We start from the raw sequence: 19,025 nt of genomic DNA, 5'->3' as shown, positions 1-19,025 counted from the left end.
TGTTGGGAATTCTTATGTTTCTCTCCTTAGCCTTCACATTGATGTTTAAGCAAAGAGAGGCAGCAATTAGCAATGGCTTCAGACTGAACAGTGTCTAGGAGGAGTTGCCTTTCCGGCGGTTGTAAGGACTAAGGGATAAGCAGGAGGTGGCTTGTGAGCAGATGCTGGACATACAAGTAAATAGAATTTCAAGTGGAGTTAATGTCAAATTTCATAAAAAGGTCAAAGTCTTTGTTTCTTTTCCTTTTGTTGTGGTGCTGGGGAAATCAAACAAGCCCACAGCTTTTGCATACATTAGGCAAGTCTACTACTGAGCGAGCTATCTAGCCCTACACAGTTTTCTTAATACTTAGATTTTATGCTGAACTGGTTTGTTTTTGTTTTTGTTTGTTTTTTGTTTTTTGAGACACGGTTTCTCTGTGTAATAGCCCTGGATGTCCTGGAACTCTCTTTGTAGACCAGGCTGGCCTCAAACTCACAGAGATTCTCCTGCCTCTGCCTCCTGAGTGCTGGGATTATAAGTGTGTATCACCACGCCTGGCTTATGCTGAATTTTAGTACAAGGCATACATTTACTTGAAAATGATTACAAATTCCTATGGCACACTTATTTAGATTTTGAACTGCAAATTTTAGCTGTGTGTGCATTTTCAGCAACCCACACAGTGTCTCCTGTAGCACGGTGGGGACATATATGTACACGTAGGAGCCAGTGTCTGTGTACTGATGACATAACAACCATCTCCAGTTCTCCCCACACCACTGTTTTTCCTGGCAGCTCCCTTAGCACAGTTTCCGCTGTCAGCCCAGACACTACCAACTCAGGCCCTCAAAGTGCCCTGCTTGGGGCCATGGCACCACTGTCTTCCCAGTTGACTGGGTATCCCATCTTTTGATCAGCCATTGTTTCTGATGCCTCCGCTTCCAAATATCCCTAGAATCCACTGTTATCAGTTGTTCTCTGGTGCCCAGGACGTGGAAGTCTTGGACTAGCGATGCTTTGCCCTCTACTTCTCTTTAAGTCCTTGGGCACAGGATATTCTCCCTTTTTTAGTGTTTAAAATGTGTATGGGTGTTTTGCCTGCATGTATGTCTGTGTACCATGCCTAGTGCCCACAGAAGCTAGAAAGGAGACTGGGTTCCCTAGAATTGGAATTACAGACGGTTATGAGTCACAATGTGGGTCTAGGAATTGAGTGGAGGTCCTCTGGAAGAGCAGCCACTGAGCCATCTCTCTAGCCTTGCATCATTTTCTCTTAAAGACCACTTTGCACATCAGCACCCTGCTTTGCACTTAAGCACCTGCTCACAGATTCCAGCAATGGCCTCATGAATGCAGTGCATGCTTCTTGGCTTGTACCTTTTGCTTTCTATAGGCCCTCAGTATCTTCCTTGATAATGTATCTATCTTTTTCTTCAAGACAGACTAGTCTACTTATTGTCTTCCTAGCCTATTGTGAACACAGGCTACTCCTCTCATAGAAATCCTTTGGCCCACGGAGTTCTCTCCAAGCCCCTGGTCTTTGGGGCCAGCCTGGGTATCAGGAATCCAAAGTGGAACCTTCCCTGATGGTGGAAATAAATTATTCCTGTCTTGTTTCTGAACAGGCACCTGTGGCTGTGTGCTAGGCAGTGTAGTCAGCATTCTGACTAATCTTCCAGGGGAGGAGGGCCTGGGTGTCACTTGTGGTCCTCTGCTTGTCTGCCTTATCTGGCCCTGATATGTGCAGCCTGTATCTGGATCCATTTTAGCTCATGTACTGTTTCCCCATGGAGACCAGGAGTAGAACTTATGTCCTGATATGAGCACCAGTCCCCAGTATGACCAGGAGGCAAGCTGACAGTTTCCTTCAGTTTCTGATCAGCTGATAAAAGTATGTGTGAGGGTGAGGGTGATTTTTACCCTGTCCTCTGTGGTTCTGAGAGCTGCCCTGGCTAACAACGTGAACTAAGAAGAAAAAGGAAGTTCACTGGTAACCTATGTTGCAAGGACGGGCCAAGTGACTCTCGGATGCAGCTGCAATAGATGTTTCAGCAGTCTGACATCTGTAAAAGCAATCTTTGAGCCTGACATATAAATCCATTTAAAACTCTTCTGGAGTTTTAGGACTCCTGAGTCACTATTATGAACAGATTGTGAAAGTACATAGACATTATGACACAATTAAGCAACTTCCTTGAAACAATCACAGATTTAGTAAGCACTTGAGAAAGATCCTATGGCTGGTCTGCTGGATATATGCTAAGAGCAACAGAAAACGAATTCTATGTTCTTCCACTAACATACAACTGTAGGTGTATTTTGTTGCTTCTAAACACCCAAATGCTTAGAATGAGCAGAAGAACTCCAAAGATCTCATGGAAGGAATACAGCACAGGGTCACTAATGTACAAAAGGAGTTTTGTTGGATTTTGAAAGCAGATGCCACTAAGGTGCCTCCTGAAGGCCTCCCCAGGGTTCACTGTGCATCACTGCGTGCATTTCAAGCCTACGCACAGCTGTCTCATATGCCCTAGGTAAGAGGACCAACTGCCTTGCACCTCAGTTTCCTTCTCTAAAATGCTAATGGTGATACCTACTCCACATGGATGCAGGGAGGGCTGAATGATGCAAGGCTGATACAATCAATGTTTACTGTCACTAATACGGTCACTTTGTAACATTATCGGAGGAGGGAAAGCACACCTTAGTGTTCATGTCTAGGTTACAGCCTGGACAACTTGTTTTTATGATACATGTAATTAGGGCTCAACAGTTCTAACTTCAGATGATGGAGACTTGTTCTCAGGATCATTTCATTTCTGCAATGCTCAGGCCCACCACCATACTAAGTTAATGAGCTTTTCTACTCTCGTCCAACCTGGCCAGCGTTGCAAGTTTCAGTGTTATGGAGAAGAAAGGTATTCTTATTTGGACCCGCCTCTGTGATGTTCAGTTTTGGTGATATGATATTCCTTTGAACGGATGTGGTGGCGGCCGTATCACAGGAAGCAGAGGTGGCCTGTTCTGATATGGACAGGGACCATACAGACCTCCAGTCTGAAGGCTATGAAGATATTTATGGAAAGGCTGGTGGGGCAGGAGGATTCACCTGACCGACACATGATCTTAGATAGTTTGGTAATGGCAGGGACAGACAGATGGCAAATGGGGACAAGTAATCTGAAGCTAAAGAATTAGGCTTAAGACTCTTATTCTGAGAGCTGGGCGTGGTGGCGCACATCTTTAATCCCAGCATGCAAGCAGGCAGAGGCAGGTGGATTGTTGTGAGTCTGAGGCCAGCCTGGTCTATAAATTGAGTCCAGGACAGCCAAGGCTACACAGAGAAACTCTGTCTCAGAAAAAACCCAAACCAAAACCAAACCAAAAAAAAAAAAAGAAGTCTCCTAAGGACTTATGGGAAAAGCAAACCTTAAGGCAATGAAGGAAACCTCAGTGACTGCTGGTTGTGAAGCCGTAGAAGCAAAGGCCTTAACCTCAGGGTTGGCTGAAGGGCTGCTAAAAAAAGAGTCTTGCAAGGTACAATAAGTTCTTTACTCTACTGATAGCGTCAAGAACACTGATGGCCTCCAGGGGGCAGCAGATTCCAGATGACACTCAGTCTAAGCAGAGAGCGAGAGAGAGAGAGAGAGAGAGAGAGAGAGAGAGCGAGAGAGAGAGAGAGAGAGAGAGAGAGAGAGAGAGAGAGAGAGAGAGAGCAAGACAGAGAGAGTGAATGAGAGAGAGACAGAGACAGACAGACACACACACACACACACACACACACACACACACACACACACACAAAGACAGAGAGAGAGAGAGACAGAGACAGAGATAGAGACAGAGAGCGAGCGAGCACGAGAGAGCACAAGAGCGCTAGCAACTGGAAATCAAGCTATGTGGGAACAAGCTAGGAGGCCCAGTAAGCCATGGTGAGCAACAGCAGTGCTGAAAAGCAAAGGGCAGCGACTCCTTAGTGACAGGAGAGGGGCTGTCAACAGAAGGTGGATAGCCAGGTGATGGCATTCACGCATTGGGTTTACAGATTTATTTCTCTGCTCTGAGGGTGTATGTGCTTGTGCTCAGGTGAGAACAACACACAAGAACACTGCTGTCATTACAGATTGATAGTAAGACCGAAAAGTCTGGGAACGCTTCTTTGGGAAACGCATAAGAGTGAAAGATGGGAGGAACAGTTCAAGTCTCTCAGATTCTAGAGGCAGGTGAGCTAAGATGTGGAGACTCTTGATTCAGGACCTATTTTCTGAGTGTCATCTGTATTTAAACATTGTTCTATGTTGCTGAGCCTGCTAATCTGTGGAAGGCGGGAAATCCGTTTGAAGGAAACCCCAGCTTCCTGTATCCCTCGGGGAAAGCTGTTTGGGTTCTGGTAAGGGACCCATGAGCTGGCTTTTCTAGGACAGAGAATGGACTGTTTCTGCCTTCCCTGAATGAAGACTGCATGAACACAAGGGTGCAGGGGGACCTGCTCGTTCTAGTTCTAGAACTTTTTCATAGGCTCTGTTCCCACAGCAGCTCAGAGGAAGATGCGGAGAGGCACCATGTCAGGAAGCAGGCCCAGTAGTCAGAAGAAAGCCCCTTTGTCGTCTTAAAAAAAAAAAACAGCTGAGGAAGCAGGCACTTTAGCTTACAAACCCAGAAGGAAGGGCAACACGGGAAAACTGGCTAGGTCTGCTGGGGAAAATCTGAGTCTTGACGCACACGTGGTCGGCCCTGTCCACCATTCCCTGATGCCTGCCACTTACCTGGTTGTGGACAGTGGTCAGCTGGTTATTAAATGTCATGGTCAAGTTGGTAGATGTGCTGGGGGCCACGTGTGTGATGAAAGGTGTTTTGCTCTGGTTCACTGTGTCATACATGTTCACCCGGCGCTTGCAAATCTCCATGTTTTGGAAACAAGATTTGACACTGTTCATGCAAAAGGTAGAGGCAGAGACACAGGGACAAGAAAGAGGGTGAGGCGGGGTAAGGCGGAGAGGAGAAAAAATAGTGAGAAAAGGAGAGAATGGTTAATCCGGTAAGCAAAACAATCGTGGAAGTCGTACGTTGCCAGCCTTCTGACAGTCTGCTCCTGGCTTCGCCATCACTGTGAGAGAGTGTCCCGTCGTCTTGCTGCCTTCCTCCTGCCCTGCATGGCAGGCTCCCCGTGCCACAGACATGTTTCACCCCATCTCCTCCTGCTGCTTTTCCACCTCCAGTCTCACTGCTCAGTCTCAGTGCAGGCCTTGACCAACAAGATAACCTCTCCAGCCAAGGATGGTAAGGAGCTGCTGCGACCTACTTCCCGCTTAGGGCCAAGCTGTCTGCCCCTCCTCCATTCTAGCGACCCTGGGTTACTAGCACCATCTAGAGGTCAGCCAAGGAACTCTCCCATCCAGGGTCATGGACTTAGGATGGTCACCTGGCTGGAACCTGTCATGCAAGGAGACTTTTCACTGAGAGCAGTGATACGTGTTGGCAATCCTCCATCTTGTCTTACACTATCCACAGGACAGGATTAAGATCATTGTTCCAATTTTACAAGTAAATCTGAAGTTTGAGGCCAGATACTTTTCCAGATACATAATCATTAGCTGACAGTTCACCCCTTCCCTCTACCTCTCTCTCTCATGCACCTTCCTAAATTCCATACGCTCTTTCCCCTCATTCTTGTCTAGTTACAGGAAGTAGAATTCTCACGCCCCCGCCCCCCTGCACCCCGTGCTTTTCTTCCTCTACTGTCTTAATGAATCAACACCGGAACCCTAACTATAAGGGCATCAAAGGGTTACAGGTCCAAGCCTGACAGCCTTCAGTGGCCTCAGCCATTCCAGCTCCTGACCATCCGCTGTGTTCTACTCAGCTCATACACTGCTCCTCTATGCTCCGCCTCTGCTGTTTCTAAGTTCACTTTCCCTCAAGTGCTAATATTTAAGATAAAGCCTCACTTAATCTACAGTTTAAAATGTCTATTGCAATAACTGAATATAAACAAGGCAACAGTTATCTATTACTTTAAAAGTAGAAATTGCTGTATACAACAGGTATGCTCTGTTTTGGGCTAAGTGGGTATTTGTAGGCTATCTCACAATATTTCCATGAAAGATACATTCCAAACTTCAGAAATTGAATATAGACATGACTTAGAGAATCCTACTTCTTTCTAAGTTAATGACTATTTACTCTGACTACTCGATAGCCAGTGCATACTAAACAAACACACTGATGGTCCTAGAAAGAAAGAAAACCTATTCAGAGGTAAGCAGCAGCATGCCTGCAGGTTCTGGTGGGTACCAAGTACACTGCTGAGTGCTTTCACATGGAGCTGAAGACAGTGAGATGATGCTGGATGATTCTTTTTGGAATGCATTTAAAGCATTCAATGGTTTTGTGACAGCTCAATGTATAGGATTCAGACCCCACAGTTTTCTGACTGTAACAGGCTGAATTTTGCGGACGAGACAAGCACCTCTACTTTGGGTTAGTTTATAGGAAGACTGGTGTTTACAAATGATGACACTAAAATCTTGGTGTAGAGAAATGTGTGGTTCTGCTTTTACCTGTAAAACCTTACTTTAGGGCAGCTTAGGCCCAGAAGGTGGGCATGGCTGCAGGCTGGAGCCCGTGAAGATTCAGCCCCCTGTCTGGGGTGGCCTGGTTTTTTTGTTTAGGCTGACCTTCTAAATTCTAAACTGCTACTGCACATCAGTGAGACACTATGGATGCTTCCTCACTAGACACCCAGTCAGTGCCCTGCTTAGCTAAGGCCCAGGCTTCTGAGGTGACTGTTTCACTGACTTAATGCAGATGGCCAATAGGAGCTCTCTGAAGCATCTGCCTTCCTGATCCCCTACCTCACTGTTTCTCTATCAATTCTCTTTATTCCAAGTTAGAAAGGCTGGCTTTGTGGAGATTTGCCTTTCTTCTTGTGGGACATACTGACTCCTCCTTAGTGGCCTCCTCCTGAGCAATAGCACAGGTGTTTGGGTGCAGAGGCCTTCTTTATATTGGAACCTGATGGTTTCCAATGTTCCCTGACTTAAAGAGATACTGTCTGATCCTACAGTGCAAGCTACTTACTTCACTGACTGCTACCGGAGAACTTTCTACCGAAGTAGAAAACACTTCCTGGTGGTGTGGCCCACCTGCTAGGCTGGGAAAGGTTAGGTCCAGCCTGGAGACTCAGTCAAATATAATTCTGGTCACAGCATTGCTGACTGTGGTCGGCAAGTACGTATCTGCAGAGTCTTCTCACAGCAGTCCTTGCCCCAGGACCTAAGAGAACCTGTTGCTGTCCTGAGCATGCTACTTTCCCTGCAGAATCGCAGGGATGCGATTCTACTCTTCTCAGGCACATGAGGGTTAAGGCGGGGTGATATGATCCGTTTCTCGCTCTCTCCCTCTCATTCACTGAGATTGTTGCCACCAGGCTGGTCGTCCTCTCCAAGTTGTTTCCTGGCCACCCAGGAGTACTGCGGTAGCCATGCTGATAACCTGTCAAGTACCTACTCATCCAACCTCACTATTGCTTCCTTGGGCTGTCAAATCTGCATTATTTCTTAGCGCCAGCATCCTGCCTCCCCGGCCTCATTCACTACGATCTGGTGCATGTAACTGTAACAATTATCATAACCATCCTAGAGCTGGCCAGAGGGCACAGTTCACTGGGATCTAATGAATCTTCCTTCGTTTAGGTGAACCCTCAATAGCTTCCATTTGGGATTATAACTGCTGTGTCACCAGCATCACCAACGCTGTCTTTTTCTGTTAACAACCTGGCAGCAGTTCAACCTGGACAAACTCAGCTGTTTTCTCTATGCCGTTGCCTGGGAAGGCCACTTGCACCATCAAGTCATGCTCAGACATTTGAGTCTGTTCAAAGCTCTTCCTACCTCCCCCTTCTCCCTCCACCTTCCACGTGCTGGGATTAGAGACGCACTCCAGCACAGCCAGCTGTCTCCTATGCTTCACTAGTTAGTGTGCTGTCAAGTTCAGCTACAGTTCCCTCTCCCTGCCCCGCCTCCTCCCTCCTTCCTACCCCCATCTCTCTTTGCACTTTTTCTTTCTTTCTTTCTTAACTTTCTTTTTTGCATATGTATGTGTGTGGGAACACGTGCTTGTTGGTGTGTGGGTGTGCGGGTATGCATGTGGAGGTCAGAGATTGACCTCCTTCTTTATTCTTAACATTTTATTTATTTACTTTTATTTATGTATATGTGTTTGTGCCTACATGAATTTATGTGCACCATGTGTGTTCAGGTGCCTGAGGCCATAGGGCATTGGGTCCCCTGGAGCTGAACTTATGGATGGTTGTGAGCTGCCTGATGTGGATGCTGGGGGCAGAACTCATCCTCTGTGAGAGTCGGAAGTGCTCTTAGTTGCCGTATCACCTCTCCAGCCTCAAAGGGCCTTTCTTTTTTGGCTTACATTTTTTTAAAGGTTTTTTGAGACAGGGTTTCTCTGTGTATCCTTGGCTGTCCTTGAGTTGCTTTGTAGACCAGGCTGGCCTTGAACTCACAGTGATCTACCTGCCTTTGCCTCCTGAGTGCTGGGATTAAAGGCGTCCGCCACTATGCCCGGCTAAATTTTTTAAAATTTATTATATGTATAGGTGTTTTGCTATGTGCTTGTTTGTGCACTGAAGGTTTGCCTGGTGCCCAGAGGGGCCAGAAAAGGGCACTGGATTCCCTGAGACAAAAGTTACAGACAGTTGTGAGCTACATGTGGGTACAGGAAAAGGCAGAAGGGTTATTAACCACTGATCTGTCTTCCCAGCTCCCCCGAGAGCCTTTCTCGATCACCCTTTACAGGGTCGGGCTGGCAGCTTGCCTCTGAGATCCTCTACCATCACCTCTTGAGACCTGGGATTAGAGGCAGACCACCCGGCATTTACATGGCTGCTGGGGATTCCAACAGTAGTCCTTACTGTGTGCCAAATGCTTTTTCCACTGAGCCATCTCTCCAGCCACAGTTATCATAAAGTTCTACAACCTTAAAGCCATCTTGTTCTCAACAGATGACTTCCTCATCTATTTTGACACAAAAGCTGTCTGGCAGGAACTTCCTCAACTTTCCTCTGCTGTCCAGTGCACCTGCTGACGCCCACATGTCTCTTCTGCCATGCTATCTTTTTGTAACAGGGCCCATCTCTCCACTCAGCTCTACACACCAAGTCAACAGAAACTGGTCACAAGTATTTTCTTCCTTGAACCTCTCACTCACTGCCAGATTCTTCTCATTAGTGTTTGCTTACGTTTCCTCACTCTTCAAAAATTTCCCTCTAGTCCAGTGGTTCCCAACCTTCTAATACTGTGACACTATAATACAGTTCTTCGTGTTATAGTGACCCCCGACCATAAGCTATTTTCATTGCTACTTTATAACTATAATATTGGTACTGTTATGAATCATAATGTAACTATCTGGTGAGCAGGATGGTTCTAGGCGACGCTTGTGAAAGGGGCATCCCGTCTTCACAGGAGTTGAGAACTGCTGCTCTCGTCCCTCTTGACACACCTCTCTTCCTTCCTTCCTTCACAGCCTCACGTCTCATAAGGCTGCCACCTATTTCTCTACTCTCACTTTATCTTCCCACCTGCTGACCAAGTTTCTGCTCTGACATGGTCACTAAGTAACCACCAGACTCCCAATTGCAGGGTCTCACAGACACTTTTTATCTAGATTACTGGTATGGCAGCCGTTGTATCTGTATTCAACACAAATCTAACCAACCACTCAACCATTCACCTGCTCTGGAGCCCTTTAATGAGTTGCATTGTCCCTGAGCCTGGCTTGCTCTAGCGTACTTTTGTGGCCTGGCATGTTACCCACTGTCCTAGGTCTGGTGTTTAGTCATGCTAGAGAGTTCACACAGGCACACCCTGAGTGCTCGTGCCCATCTTGTCTCCTCATCCTTCCGAGGTTACATTCTTGGATCTGTGGCTGAGCCAGCTCCTTGTTATACAGGCCATTGTCTGATACCTTCTTCCCTGAAGGCCGTAGCTTACCTAGCAAGTGCCTATTCTCCTTTGTTCCTCACTGTACCCCAGCACCTGGTACAGCCTACAGCATGCCAAGGAAACAGACAAATCCAAACAAACTAGACCAGTTCACTCAGGACTGCTTTGGGACCAACCTCTGGCACTGATGCTAGGCCTGCTTTTAGAGCACTACTGTTTTGCCTATTTCCCTTTGTGCACTGATATCCCAGTTTGTCTGACCCCAAGGTCTCCCATGGTTCATGGTTCCCTCCTTTTCGGTACAAACAGTAGTCTTAGGCTCAGTCTAGGCCTCACAAGTTTTCTAAGTGCTTTGTTGGAATGCAGATCCTGACTTTGCCTATGTGCTGTATCTACAGCTGCTTTCTGTTGTAACTGAGAACTGTACAGCAGCAGTGGGAACGAGAGGACTATAAAGCCTCACACATTTACTATCTGGGACTTTAAAGTGTTGTCCTTGATACGAAGGATCCAAGTAGGTCACTTACTGTGTACTATGGGGAAAATCCAGCAGGTGTGTCATGGTGACAAAAGGGTGGTTCAGAGTTTCAATGGGAGTGATCCTCTTATCAGCATCTATGGTCAGCATCTTCTTTAACAGATCAATGAACTCCCGTCGGTCTGCCTTTTCTACCAACATGTCACTCCCTTCCAGATCTGTTGTCATGTTCACCTAGAAGCAAGCAGGGACAGGTGAGGAAGGGCCATAGTATACCCTGCAACCTCCTCTGATCTCAGCCTCCCAGAGGGAGACATGGTCCTGTGTGCTGCTACTGTGCATGGGTGATGGCTTCTTATATACTGTAGGGACAGAGTGGCCGAGGCAGTCAGGCACCAGGTAAGGGTGGGGGCAGAAAGAAGCCACCATGGTTGACACCTGCAAATACATCCCAGAGACTAGGCACAAAATTGCTCCTGTTTTAACTGATGAAGTTGAAATGAAGCTTTCATCACAACTTATTTAAAATAACTCCAGCATGAAGGGTTCTGGAGACTGATTGCATAACAGTGTGAATATAGTTAATTCTCCTGAACTTCATGTTTAAAAACAGGCTAGATGAGAAACTCTATGCTGTATGTGTTTTACCACAATCAAACTCTATGCTGTACATGCTTTACCACAATCAAACAACAACAAAGAAACACACACACACAGAGACACATATACACACACACACACACACACACACACACACACACACACACACACAGACACATACACACACACACCAAAAGCTCTAAAATAAACCAGTAGAAAAAGATGGAAAAAGGTTCATTCACCTTCTGGAGGGGAAAAGAGAAGCCTGAGTTCCCTCTTTCTTCATCTTCCCATGGTTCCCTGAGTTAGGGCTAGAATGATTTCCGTCCCTGTGCTCCCTGCAGTGGCCTCTGGCCAAAGAAGACAGTGCACCTGACTACAGGACTTTTCTCCCAATGGCAGGTCTCTACTAACACTGACTTTAAAAGGCTTGCTTTTTGTACTTTCTATTTTTTCCTAGAGGGGCTCTGGAAAGCAATTTCAGTTTTCACAGACCATTTAAGCTACTAATCAACTGACAAGTGTACTTTACTCAGAATCACGAGTTCTAGTTTCACTCATTTTTGCTAAGAGGTGTGCTAAGTGTTTATTGGGCTACAGTTTTATCTCTCAGCATTCTAAAGGAAACTCATTCTGAGTTGCTCTGTAAGCATCACTACCTCAAAATTGCCCATGTGTCAGGGACATAAAGGCCCCTTCAAAAATATATTTGCAGATGACACAGCCAGCTCTGGGGTGTCTGATGCTAGAATTTTCCAGGGTTTGATTTATGTTCAAAAATAGAATCACATGACTAGAAGGTTCTTGGGAGGTTGTCTCCATCACACTCCCATCCCCCAGGCTGTAGGCAGGACCAGGACAAAACAGTCTTTGGAGAATGTGTGCCTGTCCTAAAAATACCTGAAGATCTAGAATTATCTCTGATACAAAGGTAAGAGAAAGTTTGTAGTCTCTGCTAGTGAGCTGACAATAACTAAGTGTAGTGGTTTGATTTGGGCTCCCCTAAAAGCTAAATTCAAGTCCTAATCTGTGGAAGCTATGAATGACCTTGTTTGGAAACAGGGTCTTTGCAGATATAATCAAGTAAAGATAAGGCTGTATTGGATTAGGATGGTCCTAAATCCAATAACCAATGCTTTTTATAAAAGAACAGATCTACCAGTGAGACCAGAGATGGCACAGGGATAATAGTCATGTGAAAGGTAAAGCTGGGATTAGTGATGCAGTTGCAACAAGGAATTCTAAGGCTTCCAGGAGCCAGGAGAAGCCAAACATATGGATGGTGTTCACTAGGGCCTTCAAAAGGGCTGTGGCCCTAAGGATACGGACATCACATGATTTTAGCCTTCAGAACCCTGAGAGAATCCATGTGCATTGTCTTAAGGTCTCCAGTTCACTCTATCTGGTTATGTTGGCCCTAGGAAACTGACACACTAAACCATGGGCATCAACTCCAATACAGCAATGGGCTGGGCAGCTCAGCTCAGGAGCGAGTGTCTGCCCAGCACATGCAAGATCCTGGGTGCAGGCCCTTTTAGCACCATGGAATAAAACATTAGTAAGGTTGGCCACCACCTTACAAAAAGAAGCAATACAATGCAGCTATTTTTTAAGGAGTTAGTTTCAGAGACCAAATGATTTCTTACTAAGTCTGGCTTGTGATTGTTCAAAAGCAAAGCCAATGACACAGTTGTGTAGTGGGGTCTTCAACTCTGTATTGCTCTTGAATATATCTCACTGCTGGTGAGTATCTATCTATCTATCTATCTATCTATCTATCTATCTATCTATCTATCTTTTCTGTTTTTAAAGACAGGGTTTCTCTACATAGCCCTAGCTGTCCTGAAACTCACTATGTAGACCAGGCTGGCCTCACACTCAGAGCAACTCACCTGCCTCTGCCTCCCAGCATGGTGGGATTAAAGGTGTGCATCACCAAGCCCTGTCCTGCAGGTGTTTTTTTCTTTAAAGAGCTTGCACTGCATATTCATCCACAGAGCTTACCTGGGCCATATCATCCAAACAGTTGAAAATGTACTTTCTTGCTTCTTTTGACTTAATCCCCGTCTCTGCTTCATGGTCATCTGGTGTCTATGGGGAAAGGCAAAACCTGGTCAGTCAGATGGCACCTTTAGGCACTGAATCTCGAGCCCCTGAGCCTGCTTCCCCATGGTCTTTTATCACCTTTGGTTCTTGTGAAGGTGTCCTGCACAGGAACTCCTTTCTCTAGCCATCCACACTAGCTCATCTTCCTTCCTCTCCACAGACACCCACCCATTCATGCCCACTCTGATATAGTTACCAGAGACTCTAAACAGAATGTGAGAGCCAGACCTTTATCACTCTTCAGCTTTCCCTAAGCTGAAGCTAAGAGTCCACTGTGGAAGACCAGAGCCCATTTTGGACATGCTTTAAATTTTTAATTTATTTAGCAATCCCTTATACCTACAGCTCCTATGCTGTTTTAAGGCACATTAACTCACTAAATGCTCTTCATAACCATGGCCATTAGGATGACTGCTCTCCTCTTCTACTACATGCAAACACAAAAATATACAGCCCTGGACTCCCAGTGACAGCTGCTCCCAGAGCCTGTGATCTCTGCTGGTCTTCCAAAGACACCTGTGGCACTATTGGCTGGGAAATTACTTGTTCTACTGGCTATGGGGTTGTGGACTCATCCATGGATGGAAGGTAATTAATTCTGGATGAAGGCCAGCAAGCTTGAAGCAACTCAACCCATAGAACAACTGAACACACCGAATGAAGTTCCTGGCAAACAGAGAAGGAGCTACCCCCTACCCCCAACCTGGACTCTCCCTCTTCTACCTGAAGACTGGTTACTGCACCTGACCTTGACAACTCAGTCTCATAATTAGTGAATGTCAGATGCTCTATTTGTAGCCTAAGGGTCTGTTTAGCTTCCAAATCCCAGTGTTTTGAAAGTACGTATTATCTTTAAACTGTATTAGGATTTGTTTGGGGTCCTGTCAAAACCAAACCAAACCAAACCCATTAAAACTCAACCTACTGCAAAAAATGAATGTACTACATATTTAACGTCTGTATTATTTTCTCCTTTCCAGGAAAAGTATGTTAATTCTAATTATGAGACACAGAGTAAAAGCAAAATATGTTTCCATTAAGATAAAATCACTAAGAGTTTATGGTATCCAGCATATGGGCCTAGATAATTCAGATCTGCCTTTTTCCCAGGGGTTAGTGACATTTGCATTGCTTAGGCTGCTTTCATTGCCTGGGAAAATCCCTCTATACCCTACAGTTCCCAGCACAAATGTTCTTCCCTGCCCTCGGCCCCTGGCCTGGCTTTTTCTTGGCTCACTTGGGTCCCTCTTATTTCCCGCATTATTTTCTCCTAGGACAATAGTCCATATGGGAGCTTAGAGCTTGGGGCACTGGTCCTGTCTCCCCATGGAAAGTGAGCTCCTTAAGGGCAGAGTGTGGCTGCTTCACTGGCCTAGCACAAGTCAGTCATCAAGGACCATGTGATTAAATCCCAGAAATTCAGCAGCCTTCCCATGGGATACAGCCTCTCAGGCAGCAGTGGGCCAAGGGAACAGGGGCTTTCAAACATTTAGATCCAGCCACACCCTGTATTTACAACTGTATCTACACCCCCATTTTTCTGTCCAAATTAAAGCGATCAATTTGTAACTATCAGAAGCTCATTATTGTCTTTCCTTCTTCCTTCACTCCTGGGCCATTAGTATGGAAGGGAGGGGCTGTTTTTCATACCTTTAGCCTCCACAAAGGATATGGTGAGTCTGTGTCACGGTTGAAAAACCTAGTCGTCTTTGTCCCTGCACTTAATAAATATTCAGCTGGCAAACCCTGTGTTTGTGAAATATACCGAATCTGCAAGAAAAGATGAGAAAGAGGTCAGAGCTTTTCCTGTCACTGTACATATGGTATACTGATGGCTCTAGTGGCTTTGAGAAAAATGGAATTATTAGTTTTAGAGGGAAAAGAAGAAGTAAAAAGAAAGGAGAGACGGGGGGTGGGGTGGGGTGCGGGGGGTGGGGAGAGAGAGAGTATATAATATGAATAAAAGGAAGCCAGGAGAGGGAGACAATAAGTCAGCCTGTAAGAACTCCATAGGCAGCTGGAGGCCAGCCTGGTCTACAAAGTGAGTCCAGGACAGCCAAAGCTACACAGAGAAACTTTGTCTCAGAAAACAAACAAACAACAAACCATCACAGGCCAGGTTCTAAGTGAAATGGTCATTGAGGGTTTTCAGGATGGAGAGTGAAGCCACACAGTGAATTCCTGTGTCACCCAGACCTACCTGATCATACTCAGAAGCTCCTGGGTATAATGGCCAGCCCAGGAACAGCTCAGCAATGACACAACCAAGGGACCACATGTCAATTGCCTCACAGAATGGTAAACCAAGGATGATCTCAGGGGCCCTGGAGAGGAAGAGTGGAAGGAACCATCAGTGATCTGGAAACACAGCAGCTACTTTTGAATGAATTCTAGCTCTGACCTGGGGTACCTTGACTCCCTGTGTGGGGCCAGTAGTCTTTGAGAGAGGCCCGCATTGCAGTGACCTGTCCACTCTTTGCCGTTGGCACCTAGCTAGAAGAGAATGCAGTTAGTTTGCAAGGGTAGAGTCAAAGTAGGTGGGTGGCGGGACCGCGCACCTACAGGGAAGCATGTGTGGGCATCACTATGATGGCACTCTGTCCACATGAGCTCATGAGCTGATAACCACGGCATAAACTGCAATTTAGTTTTTGTAGCTGAACATCTGGAACTCTTTATAAAGAATGCCTGATTTTTAAGAAGGAATTCTGAAACAGTCTACTTTCAGGAATACATAAAAATAGCTGCTCTCATTTAAAATATGGCAATTAAGTCTAATATCCACTCATCACAATGACCTTTGTCTTAGGTCTTTGTCACACAATTCCTCAAGGAAACACTATTATTACTTTCCTCATCAGTTTCTAAAAGGTTAATATCTATTAAAGTTCTTTAATGTTACAACTATAGAACCCCATTCTTGAATAGATCATCTTGAGAGTCAACCAGAATTTCATTATAAACAGTCCACTCTTGGCTGTAGGAGCTAATGTCTCCGTGACAAGGTCACAGAGAAATTTAAAGAGAAGCTGGGTGGTGGTGGCATACGTCTTTAAACCCAGTACTCAGGAGGCAGAGGAAGGCAGATCACAGTGAGTTCGAGGCCAGCCTGGTCTGCAGAGTGAGTTTCAGGACAGCCAAGACTACACAGAGAAACCCTGTCTCAAAAAACCAAGGGGGAGGCGGGGGAGGGAGGAGAAAAGAAATAAACAAATTTAAAGAGAAAAGTACACATGTATTTGGTAACCAAAACCAGATCACAAAGTATACTTTCTTTTAAGTTTTATTCATATGCATGTGTGTTTACCTGTGTGAAGGGATGTCACAAATGTGGGGCAAGAAAACACTGGGTCCCTTGGAGCTGGAGTGGCTAACTATGTGTGGGGCCACTGGGACTGCTCATGCTCACTAGCACCCACAAGCTGGTGTCTTAGTTAGGGTTTCTTTCTATTGCTGCAAATTGGAGAGGAAAGAGTATTATTATTCAGCTTACAATTCCAGATTATAGTCCATCACTGGAGGGAGTCAGGACAGGAACTCAAGCAGGGCTGGGGAACTGGAGGCAGGAGCTGATGCAGAGGCCATGGAGGGGTGGTGATTGTTGGCTTGCTCCGCCTGCTTTCTTATAGAACCCATCATTACCAGCTTAGGGATGGCACCATCCACAGTAGGCTGGGCCCTCCCGCATTGATCACTAATTGAGCAAATGCCTTTCAGCTGGTGGCATGTCCTCTCTGATGACTAGCTTGTGTCACACCAACCCAGCCAGTGCACTGGGGGTGCCTGTGACTGTTCCTTGATATACACCAGCCTCACTTTGCTCTCGGGAGCCTCATTCCCAGCACCTGCCTAGATCACCTGTATCCTGGGGCCTCTGGTCCAGGTCTCCCAGATAGGTTTCTGATGATGTGTAACTAATCAGATGGCTAGCAGACTGCCCCTGAAGGACCTCTGGAGATGGAGGCTGTTTATTTAAAAAACAAAACAAAAAACTACATCCCATAGAAAGGCGATACCTGAAAAGAATATTAGAGAGAAGAATGAGTGTTACAAGCTGTTTTTCTTCCTGCCTCTCCACTCTGGAGTCAGATGTGTTTCCCACTTCTGCACATGTGTAGGCTCAGGTCTGTTTGTAAGAGTTCGTGCTCAAGCTTTCCTCACCAGCCTGCCAAGTGTGTTCCTGATGTTTGGACACATCACATTCCAGTCTCCAGTCCCTGTGCTAGGAACAGGTTTGCCTAGGTCTCTGGAGTCTTCCCTGCATTTGACTCTGAGCTGTTGCTGTCAAGTGAATCAACTGGTTCTTGTGGCTTCCGTGCATGTAGCCTCCAACCTCTGGACATCCCTCAATCAGGCCTCTGTTCCCTAATGCTGTGAATGACATAAACATCTGAGAATGGTGTGCAGACACTTGGGCGATGTTCTTTGGCAAGAAACAGCAGACACAGGCTTCTACTGCCTTTCTCTTACGGAACTGCCCATTGCTCCTGCTTAGCTGTCGGGAGGAGTGTCAGCTTTGTCACTGGTGAGAGCAGTCTTGCCGGGCTGTGCCCTTGGACACACCATGGATACTCCCTGAGATTAACCTTGAGATAGACTGGGTGGAGCCATCCTGTGCCTGGAATTCAGGAAGCGGACCAAGGAACTCCACCTGGATTATTATGTTTCTAATCAACCCTCGATGGGAGGAGGAGACTGGCCCTTGCACGCGAGAGACAGACAGACAGACAGACAGAGAGGTCGAGAAGAGCAGCAGGTTTGGACTGAGCTCAAGTGCACATGGATGGGGAAAAGGATCAGTGAACATGCAGGATCAGCAAGCAGGCCAGAGACACCTAGGGACCCATCCCATGGAACAGATACCGGAAGGTTTACTCTTGTTTCCCTTTAGCCTTTTTTCCTTCTTGTGTAAGATAGTTGGGTTGTATAATAAAGTTTAATTGTTAAGAAACAGCCAACAAGCTTAGCAATAGCTATTCCTGGCTTTCTAAGTGCCACTTTCCCGTGTCCATACCCTTTGCTAGCACATCCTTCTTCTGCTCCATGCCCCCTGTTCTTTTCTTTCTATTCTTGCCCTAAGTTACTATCATAATTTTGTGTTTACCCTGAATTATATGCTGGATTGGGGCTAGAGCTCATGGGTAGGAAACTTGCCTAGCATGCACGAGGTCCTGAGCTCAATTTCTAAGCAGGGATGTTGAAATGTTATCTATAAATGGGGTTGTTGTCGGCTTAATTAGTTAAGTTGAAGCTGTATCGTAGAAGGTGAGTCCTAATCTATTATGACAGATGCCCTTATTAAGGCAGGAGATTTGGGTACAGACACTGACATAGTCATACAATGACAGAGGTCACAATCCAAGGAACATCTACAACCACAAAAAGCTAGAGAAGGTAGGGAAATATCCTCTCTTCCATCTTTGAGGCCCAGCTAACATCCCAACTTTGGTCTTCTGGGCTCCTGAACAGCAACAGAGTGGCTGCTGTTTCAAGCGGTGCATTTTGTGGTCCTTGTTTGTGGCATGAGGAAACTGACACAGCAGTCATGCCAACCCTTAAAGGCTTAGATTCTACATCGAAATCTCAGTCTCATCTTGGAACTGTCTTTTCAGCTCCAGGCTCATGTCTGACAGCCTAGAGCCTTGCATGCAATGGCCCACCATCATGTCAAAAAGTCCACAGGTTAAAAGGGACTTTGTTTCTGTCTTTCCTCTGTCTTCCTCATGCTAGATGAATCCAGCACTCCCAACCCCCATCTCGCTGCCCTGCAAGAGATCCAGGACTGACCTCTGATTCCTCTTCCTCTTTATTACCTCCAACACCCAGTCCATCCACGTGCCCAGATCCGAAGTCTCCCTCTCCCCTGGCATAGCTCTGGCCGCAGCTGCTGCCTCACTTG

The 19,025-nt window shown here is 46.1% G+C and overlaps 1 protein-coding gene across 4 annotated transcripts in view; it reads right to left on the bottom strand.

Moving 5' to 3' along the window:
- The window catches only part of Hipk2 (homeodomain interacting protein kinase 2), a 188,560-nt gene that overhangs the window by 37,593 nt on the left and 131,942 nt on the right, over window positions 1–19,025 (bottom strand). For all 4 annotated transcript variants that reach the window (XM_051151685.1, XM_051151686.1, XM_051151687.1 and 1 more), the window contains exons 3-7: window positions 15,327–15,450; window positions 14,777–14,896; window positions 13,025–13,111; window positions 10,470–10,654; window positions 4,750–4,912 (exon numbers count right to left, since the gene is read on the bottom strand). In XM_051151685.1, coding sequence (XP_051007642.1) covers window positions 4,750–4,912; window positions 10,470–10,654; window positions 13,025–13,111; window positions 14,777–14,896; window positions 15,327–15,450 — 679 coding nt within the window. The remainder of the gene's footprint in view (window positions 1–4,749; window positions 4,913–10,469; window positions 10,655–13,024; window positions 13,112–14,776; window positions 14,897–15,326; window positions 15,451–19,025) is intronic.

The sequence above is a fragment of the Acomys russatus genome, chromosome 10 (genome assembly GCF_903995435.1).
Source record: "Acomys russatus chromosome 10, mAcoRus1.1, whole genome shotgun sequence".
Classification (NCBI taxonomy): domain Eukaryota; kingdom Metazoa; phylum Chordata; class Mammalia; order Rodentia; family Muridae; genus Acomys; species Acomys russatus.
This window is presented reverse-complemented; position numbering and strand designations above follow the sequence as displayed.